The 13,343-nt window shown below is 53.2% G+C and overlaps 1 protein-coding gene across 1 annotated transcript in view; it reads left to right on the top strand.

Annotated features, from left to right (window-relative positions):
• EFCAB8 (EF-hand calcium binding domain 8) overlaps positions 1 to 12,096 on the top strand; it is a 60,735-nt gene extending 48,639 nt beyond the window's left edge. Inside the window, exons 19-26 of the mRNA XM_030887079.1 lie at positions 2,956 to 3,177; positions 3,721 to 3,879; positions 6,018 to 6,186; positions 9,218 to 9,338; positions 10,309 to 10,513; positions 10,608 to 10,706; positions 11,653 to 11,795; positions 11,919 to 12,096. Of these exons, the coding sequence (XP_030742939.1) occupies positions 2,956 to 3,177; positions 3,721 to 3,879; positions 6,018 to 6,186; positions 9,218 to 9,338; positions 10,309 to 10,513; positions 10,608 to 10,706; positions 11,653 to 11,795; positions 11,919 to 12,096 (1,296 nt within the window). The remainder of the gene's footprint in view (positions 1 to 2,955; positions 3,178 to 3,720; positions 3,880 to 6,017; positions 6,187 to 9,217; positions 9,339 to 10,308; positions 10,514 to 10,607; positions 10,707 to 11,652; positions 11,796 to 11,918) is intronic.
• Positions 12,097 to 13,343: the final 1,247 nt, after the last annotated feature.

Genomic DNA, 13,343 nt, shown 5'->3' with positions numbered 1-13,343 from the left:
TGCTTCTTCCATGTGGGCTTTGTTGTTTCTCAGTTAGATGGCCCCTTGTTTATCTTCCAGCCTATAGGATCTCCTATAGGCGTTTATTTTTATAGTAGCGTTCTCATACAATATTCATCCTTTTGCAAGGGACTCATTTCACTCAGCACGACAGATTCCAGGTCCATCCATGTCACGAGGCGTTTCATGCTTTCGTCACCCCTTTTAAGGGATGTCTAGCATTCCATTGCGTGTGTGGACCAGATTTTCCTAATCCCTGCTTCTGTGGATGGGCATTTGGGCTGTTTCCAGCTTCTTGCTACTGCGAACTGTGCTGCCACGAACACGGAAGAGCCGACATCTGTCCCGTTCTGTCTCTTACTTCTTAAGCAAAGTTACTGCTCTCTGGCAGCAAAGCTCAATGTTGTTGAATTAATTTAGACGCATCGTGCTGCACATAGGATCGAAGAGAGCTGCCCCACAGGATTGCAAAGGCTGTAAGTCGCTATGGAAGCAAACAGTTTCATCCTTGTTCTGTGGAGCAGCCGGCGGGTTTGAACCACTGACCTTGCCATGAGCAGCCCAATCCTCAACCTGCTGCTCCACCAGGGCTCCTTGGGCAGTGGACAGTGGATCCAAACTCTCTGCAGAGTGAACCCCGAGCCCCAGATGTCTCCTGTTCCATTAGGCCCACTCAGGATGGAGTTAGCCCTGTCTGGAGCCGGGAGAGGGCAAGGCCCCGGCCTCTCCTGAGTGGAGGACGGTTGAGGGTTGACTGGGGTGAGGACACCGGGAGGTTCTGACCTGTTTGGTTTTCCTACCTACCATTTCTGTCTGGTCACATTTGAAGTGTCAAGCCCAGGGCACAGGGAAGGGGTCACGGATGCTGATCTAGGCCCAGCCCTGCCCCTAGTGGTCTGCGAGGGAAATGCCAGCCGTTGGCCCTCTCCACAGCAGCGTGGGCACAAACAGGAAGGCGGATAGGAACTTGTTCTGAGAGGTATGAAGCCCATCCCACGTGTGGGTACCTCAGCTGTGTCTGAAGAACTGCACCAAGAGACTTCTTCTTCTTTTTTTTTAATAAGTCATTTTATAGGGGGCACTTATAGCTCTTATAACAATGCATACATCAATTGTATCAAGCACATCTGTACATTTGTTGCCATCATCATTTCCAAAACTTTTTCTTTCTACTTGAGCCCTTGCTATCAGTTCCTCTTTTCCCCTTCCCTCCCCCAACCCTTGATAATTTACAAATTATTTTTATTTTCATATTTTACACCATCCACTGAGGGAGACTTCTTTGTATTTATTTTTAACCTTTCATTGTGAGTTGAGTGGAAGTTTACAGAGCAAACTCAGTTTCCACCCAACACTCACTGCCAGGGAGTCGAAGTTGTCTCATAGCTGTGCATTTTCGAGACTGGAACTCTTTATGGGATTAGAAAACCCTTCCATTCTCTAGTGGAGCGGCTGGTAGATTCGAACTACTGCCCTTGTGCATCGCAGCCCAGTGCGTACACATTTTGTTTTGCGATGTTGCAATCAGTGTAACGGCGCCCTTCCTACTGCCTCCCTCTATTTCCTTCTGTCCTGCCCTTTTCTGCCTTCTGGGCTTTTTCCCTGAGCCAATGCTGCCCTTTGACCTTGTATTAAGGATTGTTCTAAGGAAGGTGCCTCTCCCTTAGGGACATGCCTGTTTGTCTGTCTACTCTTTGGCTAAGACTTGAACCAGAGGGGGGTTCAGTTCTCCCTCGGCATGGCTGGTGGGTTTGAACCACCGACCTGTCAGTTGGCAGTTGAGCACTGAGCCTCTGTGCCACCAGCGCTCCTTGTGGGCACAGAAGTAGTGTGGTTTTCAAAGCCAGTTGCCCCTGACCCGTGGTGACCCTGTTAGTGCCAGGGTAGAACTGGGCTCCACAGGATTTTCCGGGGATGCTTTTTCACAAATAGATCACCAGGCCTTTCTCCCAAGGTACCTCTGGGTGGACTGGAGCCTCCAGCCTTTTAGTTGGCAGTGGAGCCCAGTCATTATTTGGACCAGCCGGGAACTTCCGGAGAGCATACTGTTGGCGTTGAGTGCTGTCAAGGCAGATCTGGCTCATAGCGACCCCACGGGCCCAGGAGAACTGCCTTGTGACTAGGTTTTGCCGGTGGTCGTCTTTATGAAACAGACCCTCCTGTCTTTCTCCTGCAGAGTGGTTGGGAGATCCACACCAACAACCTTTTGCTTCATCTATAAAAGCCAAACACGGGGGGTTAAGTCCATTCCAACGCACAGCCACCCATATATAAACCCAGTCATGAAGCCAGTCCCAACTTCTAGCAGCTCAAAACAGGGTTTCTGAGGAGACAAGGGCTTTCAGGATCAGACAGCCTCATCTTTCTCCTAAGGAACAGCTGGTGGGTTTGAACAGCCACCCTTGTGGTTAGCAGCCCTCGTGCTTACTTGAGAGTGCTACCAGAGTCCTATCAGGTAGAACTGCCCCTGCGGGTTTCCAAGACTGTAACTCTTTACAAGAGTAGAAAGCCTCATCTTTCTCCCCCAGAGCAGCTGGTGGTTTTGAACTGCTGACCTTGAGGTTAGCAGCCCAATGTCCGCCACCAGAGCTCCTTTCTGTGAGGACTACAACAGCCTTGGAAATCCTGCAGGGGCAGCTCTACTCTGTCCTTGAGGGTCACTGTGAGTGGGAACCCACTTGACAGCGGTGTGCTTGGTTTACTACATGCCAGGCACTGTTCCAGGGGCTGGCGATACAGCAGTGACCAAGAGTCACACTAATCTCTGCCCTCAGGGAGCTTGCATCCCCGCCACATGTGGCTCCTTACCAGGCAGGCAGGAAAGGTGGCCAACGCCATCACCGTTCTCACTGGGCACCAGGAGGTGGAGGACTTGCCCTAGGTCCGTACAGTGCGAGATCGCGGCCGGGCTGAGCCTTGGCCCTCAGCCCCACTGACTTGGGCGCCTCTTGCCAGATCATCTTCCTGCAGACCAGGCCTCGGCTGCCGAACACGGCCGCCCTGCTGAGCAGCTGCATCGACGGCTACATATACGCCTGGTCCATTCATGGCAACGGCGGCCTGCTGGGGAAGTTCCCTGTGGACGTGCAAGGCCAGGGGAACACAGTCGTGGGCGCCATGGCCACGGATGAAAACGACTGCATCCTTGTCACAGGGGATTGCAACGGATGCATCAAGGTGAGGAAGCCTGTGTGGGGTGCCTTTGCTGCTTTACTAAGCCCTTCTGGGTACTGGTTTAACCTGTGGAACACTGGAGCTTAGGGTAGACCACCTGAGAGGACCTCTCCAGTGCCAGGTGCTTGAGGAAATGAGCATGAGACTGCTGTGTGTGTGTGTGTGTATTGGTAAGGGGAAGGCTGGCTTAAAAGACTTCCCCCGAAAAATCCTCCCCAGTGAGTACCAGGCTCCACCATTCCCTGCTTACAATTCCTTCACGTCCTCCCCCTCCCCAGTTCTGAATCCCATCTATATGTGTCTGCAATCGGTTTTGTACTTTCTGGTGAGTCCTGGGCAGGAGTGTCCCATCTTTATGCCGGTTACCCCATTTCTGACCGCAAGCCCAAAGGTCTGGTCTCATCGCTCCCTATGTCCGAGAGACAGTCTGGGGGTTTCAGAGGCATGGACAGGGATCCTTGCCAGGCAGAGAGGAACGGTCTGGGAGGAACCGACAATGGGAGTTGGCATGGGGCGTCCGGACCACTAATCGTACTTTGTACCTAGATCTGGGACATCAAAGATTACTGCATGCCCGATGACCACAAGCAGCCACCAGTCGGTGGGGGAAAGGCCTTCCCGGGCACAGAGAACAAATTCCAGTCCTTAATACCCAAGAGGTTCCGTGCCAGCATCTCGGAGCTCAAGTACTTGAAGGAGAAGACGGTAGGAAGATGACTGAGGGTTTGCTCCCCGGCTAAGAGCTGGGGGCCGTGGGGTCTCTTACAGAGATTCTGCGTCTCCCAGGCTTCCAGTTCAAGGCTGTCTGACGGAGGTGGAGAGACCCCCCAAAGTCAAACATGCCCTGGTGTGCATACCCTTCAAACAGCCTTGAGAGAAACACACCCTTAAGGTACCTCTAAGCCCACACGTCCACATGTCGGTACACCCACCCCTTCCCTGGGCTTTGATCTTGGCCATGAATTTTTTTTTTTTTTATAAAGATCATTAAAATCAGAATAGGTTTTTCTTGCTGGAAAAGCTGCGGATAGTTCCCTGATGGTGACGAGGTTGAGCCCCTTTTTATGAGCCATCGGTACAAAGGCGAGTGAAAATCAAAATGCACGAGGACCGCACGCTCACCGGGAGGGCTGGCTGTGCAGAAAGAATTTCTTCTCGAAAGAGTCACACGAGATGACTCCCAAGAAGGCGGAGGCTCTGTACGCATCAAAGCTCTCCACGCCTTTTCAAAACTGCTGCACCATTCTACAATCGGGAATATCAGCGGCCACTCCTCCCCCGAGTAGGTTCCCACCTGCAGTTCATTGCATAGCCACACAGAACTCCCAGGGCCCACCTCCTCGTGGGTGCTGGTAAGTCCCGCAGTCCAAAGTTCTGACGGCCAGCTCTCCACTTCCGCCTCTCCTCTCTCACTGGTCATACAATTCTCCCCTCCATGCTTTGAGATGGCTCAGCAGGGTGACAGTCACCGTGGACCCTGCCAACAATCACTCATAACTGAGTCATAGAACCCGATCAGTATCTTCCCCTACCTTTTTCCCCAGACCCATCAGGGAAAAGCCGTCGGGTGGGAGCCACAAAAACAAGACAGTGGCCAGAAGAGCTGTAAATAATTCCCTGCACGGCAGGCTGACATCAACAAGACAGGCAACACCAGATGCTGGCGAGGATGTAGAGCAACTGAATTCACACTTGTCTGGTGGGAATGCCACTTGGTACCGACCCCTTTGGAGATCTCTTCTGCAGGAGCTGAATGTACACTTACCTTAGGACCCAGCGGCGCTGCTCCTCCGTCCCTACCCTACCCGAGGGACGTGCATGCACTAAAAGCTAAGGATAAGACTCTTCCTTCCAGGACTGCTATTCCCAACAACTCCCATTCAAATGCCGGTCAGCAGGAGGCTGGAGACAATAAGCTGTGGTCCCCAGCAACGGAAATGAAGGAGCTACAGCAGCTCAGCATGCCCTGGGCACTTCTCTACACGATTTAAGAAAACAAAACAAAACGAAACCAACACAAACAAAAGGCGGGAAACCAGAATACAAGGGAGCATATATGACATGTTTTTGTTTAAATCATTTTTTAGGGGCTCATACAGCTCTTAGCCCCATCCATCCATCTGTTGTGTCAAACACATTTGTTGCCATCATCCTTCTCAAAACATTTTCTTTCTATCTGAGCCCTTGGTGTCAGCTCCTCATTTCCCCTCCCTCCCCATTCTCCCTCCCTCACGAACCCACGGTCATTTATAAATTATTATCATTTTTTGCATATTACATGTTTTATGGTTCCTGCTATACGAATACAAAGTTCAGAATTTGACAAAACAGGTCTCCGTCTTGAGAAGTCATTGTCTCCAGTACCAGGAGCAGAGCGACAAGGAGGGGTCCGGAGGGGGTTCAGGGGCGGACAACCTTCTGCTTCACTCTGGATGCTGAGCAGATCGCCATGCTCAGCTTGTAGAAATTTGTTCGATGGCACATTTGGGATTTGTACACTTTTTGGCATGTGTATTTGCACATCAAGAGCATGAAACAGAATCCAGCAAGATAGACAGGCTTATCCTTACTCCCGCTTCTGTAATCTGGTGAGAGCCATCTACATCCCATGGGGTTGTAAGGTTCAAATGAAATCATATGTACAAGGCACTTGGTAAACAATATAGAAAGACCTAGAAAGTCTAGGTCAGGACCTGCTTAAGGTCCCCAGTATGTTCATGTGGGGATGTGTCCAGAGTGAAACCCCTCCCCCTGGGCCTTGCTGCTTCTCGTCCTGGATGTTTTCAGGGGAGCCTGTGCAATGATCCTGGTATGTAAGTAGTTCTCCTGCACTCTCCCGGTAGGTCGTGGATGGTCAGACCATTTTCCTGACTCCCCCGAAGCTTCTGGTTACCTGGAAGGGCCATATCGAGAGTGTGGTGGACATCCTGTATGTGGACAGCTTCCAGCTGGTTATCAGTGCTGGCCTGGACCAGAACGTCAAGGCTTGGAAAATCTACGGTGAAGCTGTTGGTATGGGTCTCACTGAAGCTCAACCAGGCCCCTCGGCTGGCCCTGGCTCTGGTCCTATTAGAACATACCCTGAGGGGAGGGGAATCCAGACCACACGGCGGTCTTTGCTCAAAAAGTATGACAGGGCATGAGTCTGTTGTCTGTTCAGCCGTCTGCCCATTCTTCCATTCAGCTATCCATTGTCCACTCACCCATCCATCCAATGTGGTCCTAATGTAGCTTTGCAAACCATAAATCTGATTCTACCCCAAATACAAAACTCACTGCCATGAAGTTGATTCCAACTCACAGAGACTTTAGGAGAGAGTAGAAATGCCCCTGTGGATTTCTGAGACTGTGACTCTTTAGGAAGCAGGGAGCCTCATCTTTCTCTCGGGGCGCGTCTAGTGGTTTTGAACTTCTGACCTGGCGGTTAGTTGCCCAACATGTAACCCACCACGCCACCAGGGCTCCATAAATCTGAGAAGGTATACTGCGTTCTTGTTTTAAAAATAAACTTGCTACGTATGACTTAGATAAGAAAAGTCGACAAATCAGAAGTGTCCAGCTTGGGGGTTACACAGGCTCATAAAACCACTCCATATCAAGAAACCAACACTCCCAGTCTTCAGGGGCTCCCCTCTTGCCCTCTCCCCTACCTGTTTCTCTATAAAAATAACCACTCTTCTGACTTCCGGGTACATAGATTGGTTTTGCCTGATTCTTAACTTTGTGGAGATGGACTCATGAGAGAGGTTCTTGTTTGAGCTTGTCTTCTTTGTGGCAACATTACAGCACACCATGTGCTTGTGAGAGTCACCCACTTGTTGAGTGAGGTAGCTCGCTCACGTTCATTGCCGAATTGGAGCCTATCAAAAGATTGAATGTGCCTTTCATGGTCATTTGTGTGACTCCTGTTGGTGGGCATTGGGGTTATGTCTGGTTTGAGGTTACGAAAGACAGTGCTCTGAACATTGATTGACTCTTTTGGGGACAAGAAGAATGTATGCATTTCTGCTGGAGATGTGCCCAGCCTGGGATTGGCTGAGACGCGGAGTCTGGTATGTTCAGTCTCAATAGGTACTTTCCAAGCATATTTCTAAGTGGTTACTGCTCGGTACCTTTTTACTAGCAGTGTGTAAGAACCCCCATCTCCCCACGCTTCTGCTACACGTGGCGTGGCCAGCGTTATTGATTGAAGCCCTTGTGAATTTGCGTTGCCCTGGTGACTTTGAGACTGGACAACGGTCTGTGTGTTTGTTGACCGTTGACCGTTGGGCTCTATCCTTTTGTCCAGTGATGATTCTTCTTCCGGTTGCCTTTTTCTTTTTGATTGGAGGAGTTGTTTATATGGCGTGCCTGTGAATTCTCTGTCTGCTGTGTAATCGTTTCAGGAGAGCTTCCTCCATGAGGCCACCTGCTTTGTCTTTTCAGTGACGTCCTTGGATGGGCAGGGCCCTTAATGCGAATGTCCTTCACATGATCAGGCTCATCTTCGACGGTTCACACTGCTTGTGTGCTTTTAGCGGGCTTTTTGATGATGTCACAAATAAAAGGGGGTATCTTTTATTTATTTTATCTTTTTTTTCCCAAGGTCACATCTTTTAGAAGCTTGACGATTTTAACAAACAGGTTGATTGAAATGTAATTTACACCCAGTATAACGCTCCTTTGGAAAGTAGACAGTTCTCTGAGTTTTGACAAATCAGACAGTTGTGAAATCACCATCGCTAGATGTAGCTCCTTAACCCCACCGTTCCTTTGTGTCTCCCTGGAGTAAACACTCCCTTCTCCTAACCACTGGTACCTCTGACCTCTGTCCAGATGGCTGGATCTTTTCCAGGTTGTCCATAGATGTGGAAGCATACAACCTTTTGAGACGGACTGCGCTCACTCCGTGTGATGACGTGGCCTCTGCGGTGCTGTTGGGGGTATCAGTGTGCTTGTATCGCAGAGAATTATTCCACTGGGTGGCTACCTCACAATTTGTTAACCTCGTCGCCAAAGGGCACTCGGGGAATTTCCAGTTTGGGTTGATTATCAGACCTTGTGTTCACTTCTCTTGGGTAAATATTTAGGAGCGGAATTGCTGGGCTACATATTAGATTTATTTGACTTCTACAAGAAACTGCCAAATTGCTTTCCAAAATCTTGGTACTGTTTTCCTTCCTCACTAACAGGAGCTGAGAAGTCTAGTTGGTCCATGTCCTCCCCAGCATACCATGCATGGCCCATTAAAAAAAAAATTAAGGATTAACGATAGTCCAGAGGTTTCAATATTGCTCTTTCAAAAAACAGATTGAACAAAGCTCACAGGAGATGAGGTGCTGTAGTGAGTTAGCCAGAGGAGATGAGGTGCTGTAGTGAGTTAGCCAGAGGAGATGAGGTGCTGGAGTGATGTAGCCAGAGGAGATGAGGTGCTATAGTGAGGTAGCCAGAGGAGATGAGGTGCTGGAGTGATGTAGCCAGAGGAGATGCACAGAACAGCTTCTGAACATGAGATTGAGTCATGAGGGAAAGTGAGAGGTTCTCGTGGGAGAGAAGCCCTCCCAGCCAGGCCTCTCTGCTGCCAGTTTTTATTTGCACGTCAAAGGGGACAGTTTATAAAAATTCACATGCAGGGGCAACTTTAGGGCATGATGCCTTCAGGCTCAAGCTGTCTTTATGATTCATAATGAACAAATATGCTCACACGCCAGCACATTCTGACCCAGGGGAGTTCTTTTTGTCTCCTTATCCCTCAGCGTTTGTGCCAAGTTCCTGGACCATGCAAATGCTTTATTCACAGTCTTTGCATCCAAACAGTCCTCCCAGGGCCAGCGGGACCATGCTTCCCCACATAAGACCTTTTCCTGGTATCCTCTGGGTATTTCCTGAATACCAGTGTGATGCCTGATACAGGGTGCACACCCAATATTTAGATGGCCATGCGGGCTGGAAGTGACTGCATAAGGTCACTGTTGGCTCTTATGGGTGGTGGATGAGGGACATAGGTGCAAAGGAGGGGAGCATGCCAGTCCTTTTAACGGAGCAGCTTCTGGTTACGTCGCAGGGACATTCGGCCATAGTGTGTGGAGCAGACTGAAGGAAGTCCCGCTGGGCGATGGTAGTGAACCAGAGGAGACGCCTATCTCCAAGGATACCACCCTCAAGGCCTCTCAGCTAGAGTACCAGTAAGTTATCACAGCCCACCTGGAGAAGAGACCTCTGGTCTGCAGAGAGGGGTACTGAGAGCGTCCACAGGTCCCAGGGCTGGACGGGCCTGAACATGGTGTGTAAGGGGCCTCGGATGACCAGAGACTTGGTGCCTGCAGACAACTTTGTTCCACAGATGGGCATGAGGTTCAGAGGCCCTGTTTTACCTCAACTCAGTTGAAACACTGAGCCATAAAGGGGGAGGATGCAAAACCCAAGTCCTGAGATAAGGTTTTGTCTTACGGCCAGAGAAGGCTTCCCTGCTGAGGTCATTTCTAAGAAACCAGAGGCCCCTTTCTAGGGTTCGGATCCCAAGTAGACACTCAGACTCTTCCTGGAAGATCAGTGTGTTTGCTACTTGCTCCAACCCAAACCAGACTCACTTGCATCGAGTCGATGCCGGTTCATAGCAACCCTGTAGGGTGGGGTAGAGACACCCCTGTGAGTTTCCGAGACTGTGACTCTTTAGGGGAGCAGAAAGCGCCACCTTTCTCCCGTTTGATATAGAAATAGGAATTTTTCATGTACCCATAACTTCCTATGCTCTTTGACAGTTGTGTGTGTGTGTAGGGGAGCGGTATGGAACAAGTTGGAAGAAGGGTTTCCTAGGAGGGAGAGGATGTTTAACTATTCCTTAAGATGCAGTGCAGGGAAGGCCCAAGTGGGGTACGGAGGTGGGAGGGGTGTCGGGCCTCCGGGTGGGAGAGCTCAGGGCAATGAGCATGGTTGAAGGGTTCGTTGGGGGCTAGCCGGCTATGAGCTTTGCCACCATTCATTGGCACCTGTTCAGTGATGCCCCCTGGGCAGGATGGCCTTGCAGGAGGGATGAGAAGGTGGGAGAGCTTCAGGCCCAGGAGAAGGAGACCGTCCTGGGGCTCCTGTGAGGGCGGCCCTGCCTCCCAGGCGAGTGGAAGAACAGATCTTGTGAAGGCAATTCCCTCCGAGCAGGGAGGACTGGGATCTTGCCGAGGCGCTGGCCTATCAGCGGCGGGAGCAGGCGGTGCTGATGAGGTTCCTGTGTGGGAAGGAGAACTCGGAGGCTGAGGCTTGGTCCACGCTGCAGAAGATGACCCCCACATCACCTTGGTCTAAAGACTGCTCCCCAGAAGACATTGAGAACAGCTGGCAGAGCTGGGAGGCCAAGGACAAGCAGGTTCGGCTGGGTGGGAGGTGTGCGCATGGGGTGTGGTGGGGTGGGGTGCTAAGCCTCAATCCTGAACCTTCACTCTGGCCTGGGACTCCTGCAGGTGAGCAAAGTCTTGGGAGCAGCATATAAGCCCAAGGAGCGGGCTCGGACCCCTGAGTTTCTGTTCAGCAATAAGCACTATACCTGCCTCAAGCATCAGGTGAGGCGGGTCAGTGGTGCCGTGAGATGCTGGGGCTGTAGGCCTCTCTCCACATGGTCCCTGAGTGGGGGTGGCAGGCACACCCATCCTTTAATGGGATTCTGGGCTACAAGCAGGTCTGGGGGGTAGTCGGTCTGGCTGGTGGGTTTGACAAGGCGCTGGGTCTTAGGGGGGGCGGTGTCCTCCTTGGGCCCAGCACCTCTCAATGACCCTCACCTCCCCATCCCCAAGCCTGTGCTAAGCATTTGCTTTTCAAACTGCCCATGTCCTCACGGCCAGGGGCTTCTCAGGGACAGACTGAGCAAGACACACAGCAAATAAGTGATGTGGGCACAGGGCAGTGAAGAGGGAACAGGGGGTGCTTTGGGCACACCCCAACTTTTCCCAACCTTGTTTTCCCCTGAGGATGATAGGAGCTCCCTGCACACTCGAGGGATGGGTAGAAACAATCCCCCAGAGATCAGGCCAAGCGCCCCTTTCTCTGAAGCCTCCTGGTCTGGATGGGGAGGAGGAGGGAGCATGGTTGAGAGGCCCACTCCCTCAGCAGCCCCCCCTTTCCTGGAAGTGGGCCCCCAAGGCTAGCTTGAAGATGATTCTCAAGGGGAATGGGTGTAGGGGGAGCGCAGTGCACCTGAACCCCTACTGGGGTTCAGCTGGAGGCCTTGTTCTGAGAGGAGGGCAGAGCTGGGCTGACCTCCTGGGTTCATAAGCGCCAGAGGGAAGGGGCTGGCGGGGGGCCTGGTGTGAGCAGGTGGTGGGTCTTCAGGTGCTGCCTAGGCAGTAACCCCGTGTCTGCAGACTGCGATCCCTTGGGAGACCTCAGGGTCCCTGTGAGAGGGAGACATCTTGCCTTGGCTCTGTCCCCGCTGTGAGCCTGCTCCCAGCCTTGGATGTCCTGACAGACTCTGATAGGTTGCCCCCTGCCCCTCACCTCTATCCCCCACAGAGCTCCCCTATGATCTACCAGAGCCTGCACTTCAAAGAACTGAAGCCCACCGAACATCCTGACTTCTCCTGGGTATTCAAGATGGGAGACCCCCCCTGCCCTCGAGCCACCACAGCACACTACCACCTGGACAAAGACCCTGAGCAAGACTGGCAGCAGACCAGGGCCAGCCCTAGCTCCAGCATGCCTGCAGCCACCCCCAGCCCTTCCGGCTGGCTCTCCCCACTCCCCTCCCCCTCCCCCTCCCCCTCCTCCTCCTCCCTCAGGCTCCAGTCCTCTGTTTCCCAGAGGCCCTGGTCAGCCTCGGTGGCCCAGCCCACTGCCTCAACTCTGTCTCAGGAGCACCAGCCCATCTCTCGGAGTTTGGTGACCCCTGTGGCCCTCACTTCCACTCTCAAGCATTACTTTGAACCCCCCAAGGCCAGCTTCCACGTGAGGTTCTGAGGTGCCCTCTGCTCCCCAGCCCTGCAACAGGATGGCCAGGCCCAGGGGCTGCTGCTGGACAATGTACCAGGCCCAGGTGGGGTTGGGCCTTCCCTGGGGGCCCCTCTCTGGCTCTCAGTGAAGCTACTCAGCCCCCGTTCTTGCTCCTCATCAGGAGAAAATAAAATTTCCCAAGTACTGACCACCCACAGGTGACAAGATTGTCCAGCCGGGGAGCCCATGTCCTGGATACCGGCTCCCGCCCCCCCATGGGAAGGCCCTGGGTAGGAAGCGGAGAGGACAGTCTCTCCCCCGGAGACCTGGGTGCTCCCTTTGCTGCTCTAGGGCCGGGCTTGGAGGCCCCGTGCTGATGTGCAAGGCAGGCCGGGCTGCTGGGGTGACCTGGCTGGCATGGGAGTCGGCTTGGTCTCAGGCCAGAAGGAAGCCTCCTGGCAGCTGCCTGGTGGTGATAGTTGCTATCTCTCTCTCCCTTGTTTGTGTGTCTGGGCCCCATGGCTGTCCCGTCCTGTGTCCTTGTTCCTTGTCCATGCAAGTGCCGGCACCACGGCCAAGAGCTCATACCCCCTGGGCTCATGGCCCCCCATCTGTCTGGTGACGATCTGGCCCACAGGCGCCCTGTCCAGGCCTCTGAGCACCTCCCCGCCCCCCCCCCCCACCCGCATCCTGCACGCATGCCCTGCAGCCTGGAGGGACAGAGCAGCTGGCACACTTCAGCAGCGCTTGCCCTGGTGCCACTCGAGACGTGGGCTCACCTGAGGGCATTGGCGAGGGGTGCAGAGCAGACTCTCTGACGGTCCCTGTGTCCCTGTCCCCCACCTGCCCTGCGGGGTGTCTGCGGCTTCTCTCCTCTCTTCTCACCTCAGCTCCGTTGCCCTTTCACGCTTACCAGCAGCGGAAGGTCTCACTCCCTCTGCCCCTGGCTGAGATTGCTCCCACCTCACTGCCTTCCCGGGCCGCCATCCTCTCCACACCTGGGGGTGGGGGAAAGCCATGCTCAGCGCCAGCTTCATTGCGCCTGCCACCAGCTGCAGAGCCACTCGAGGGAACAGGAGGTCAGGACGGCCATTGAGCTGCCCATGAAGGAGGGGGCATCTCCTGAAGGCAAGGGTGTGGCACCGACCGCCCCGGGCATGCTGGGCAGAGCTGGTTCTGGTCCCAGCTGTGGAGCTGAGTCCACTGACCCCTCCGGCCCCCTTCCCACCCAGGCTGGCCTGCCGCCTCTGGCTTCTGCTTAGGGGTCACACGGC

The sequence above is a fragment of the Echinops telfairi genome, unplaced genomic scaffold (genome assembly GCF_000313985.2).
Source record: "Echinops telfairi isolate 266 unplaced genomic scaffold, ASM31398v2 ScPeMD7_5592;HRSCAF=6446, whole genome shotgun sequence".
NCBI classification, from domain to species: Eukaryota; Metazoa; Chordata; class Mammalia; order Afrosoricida; family Tenrecidae; genus Echinops; species Echinops telfairi.
Note: the sequence above shows the minus strand (reverse complement) of the source record. Positions and strands in the feature narration are given on the sequence as shown.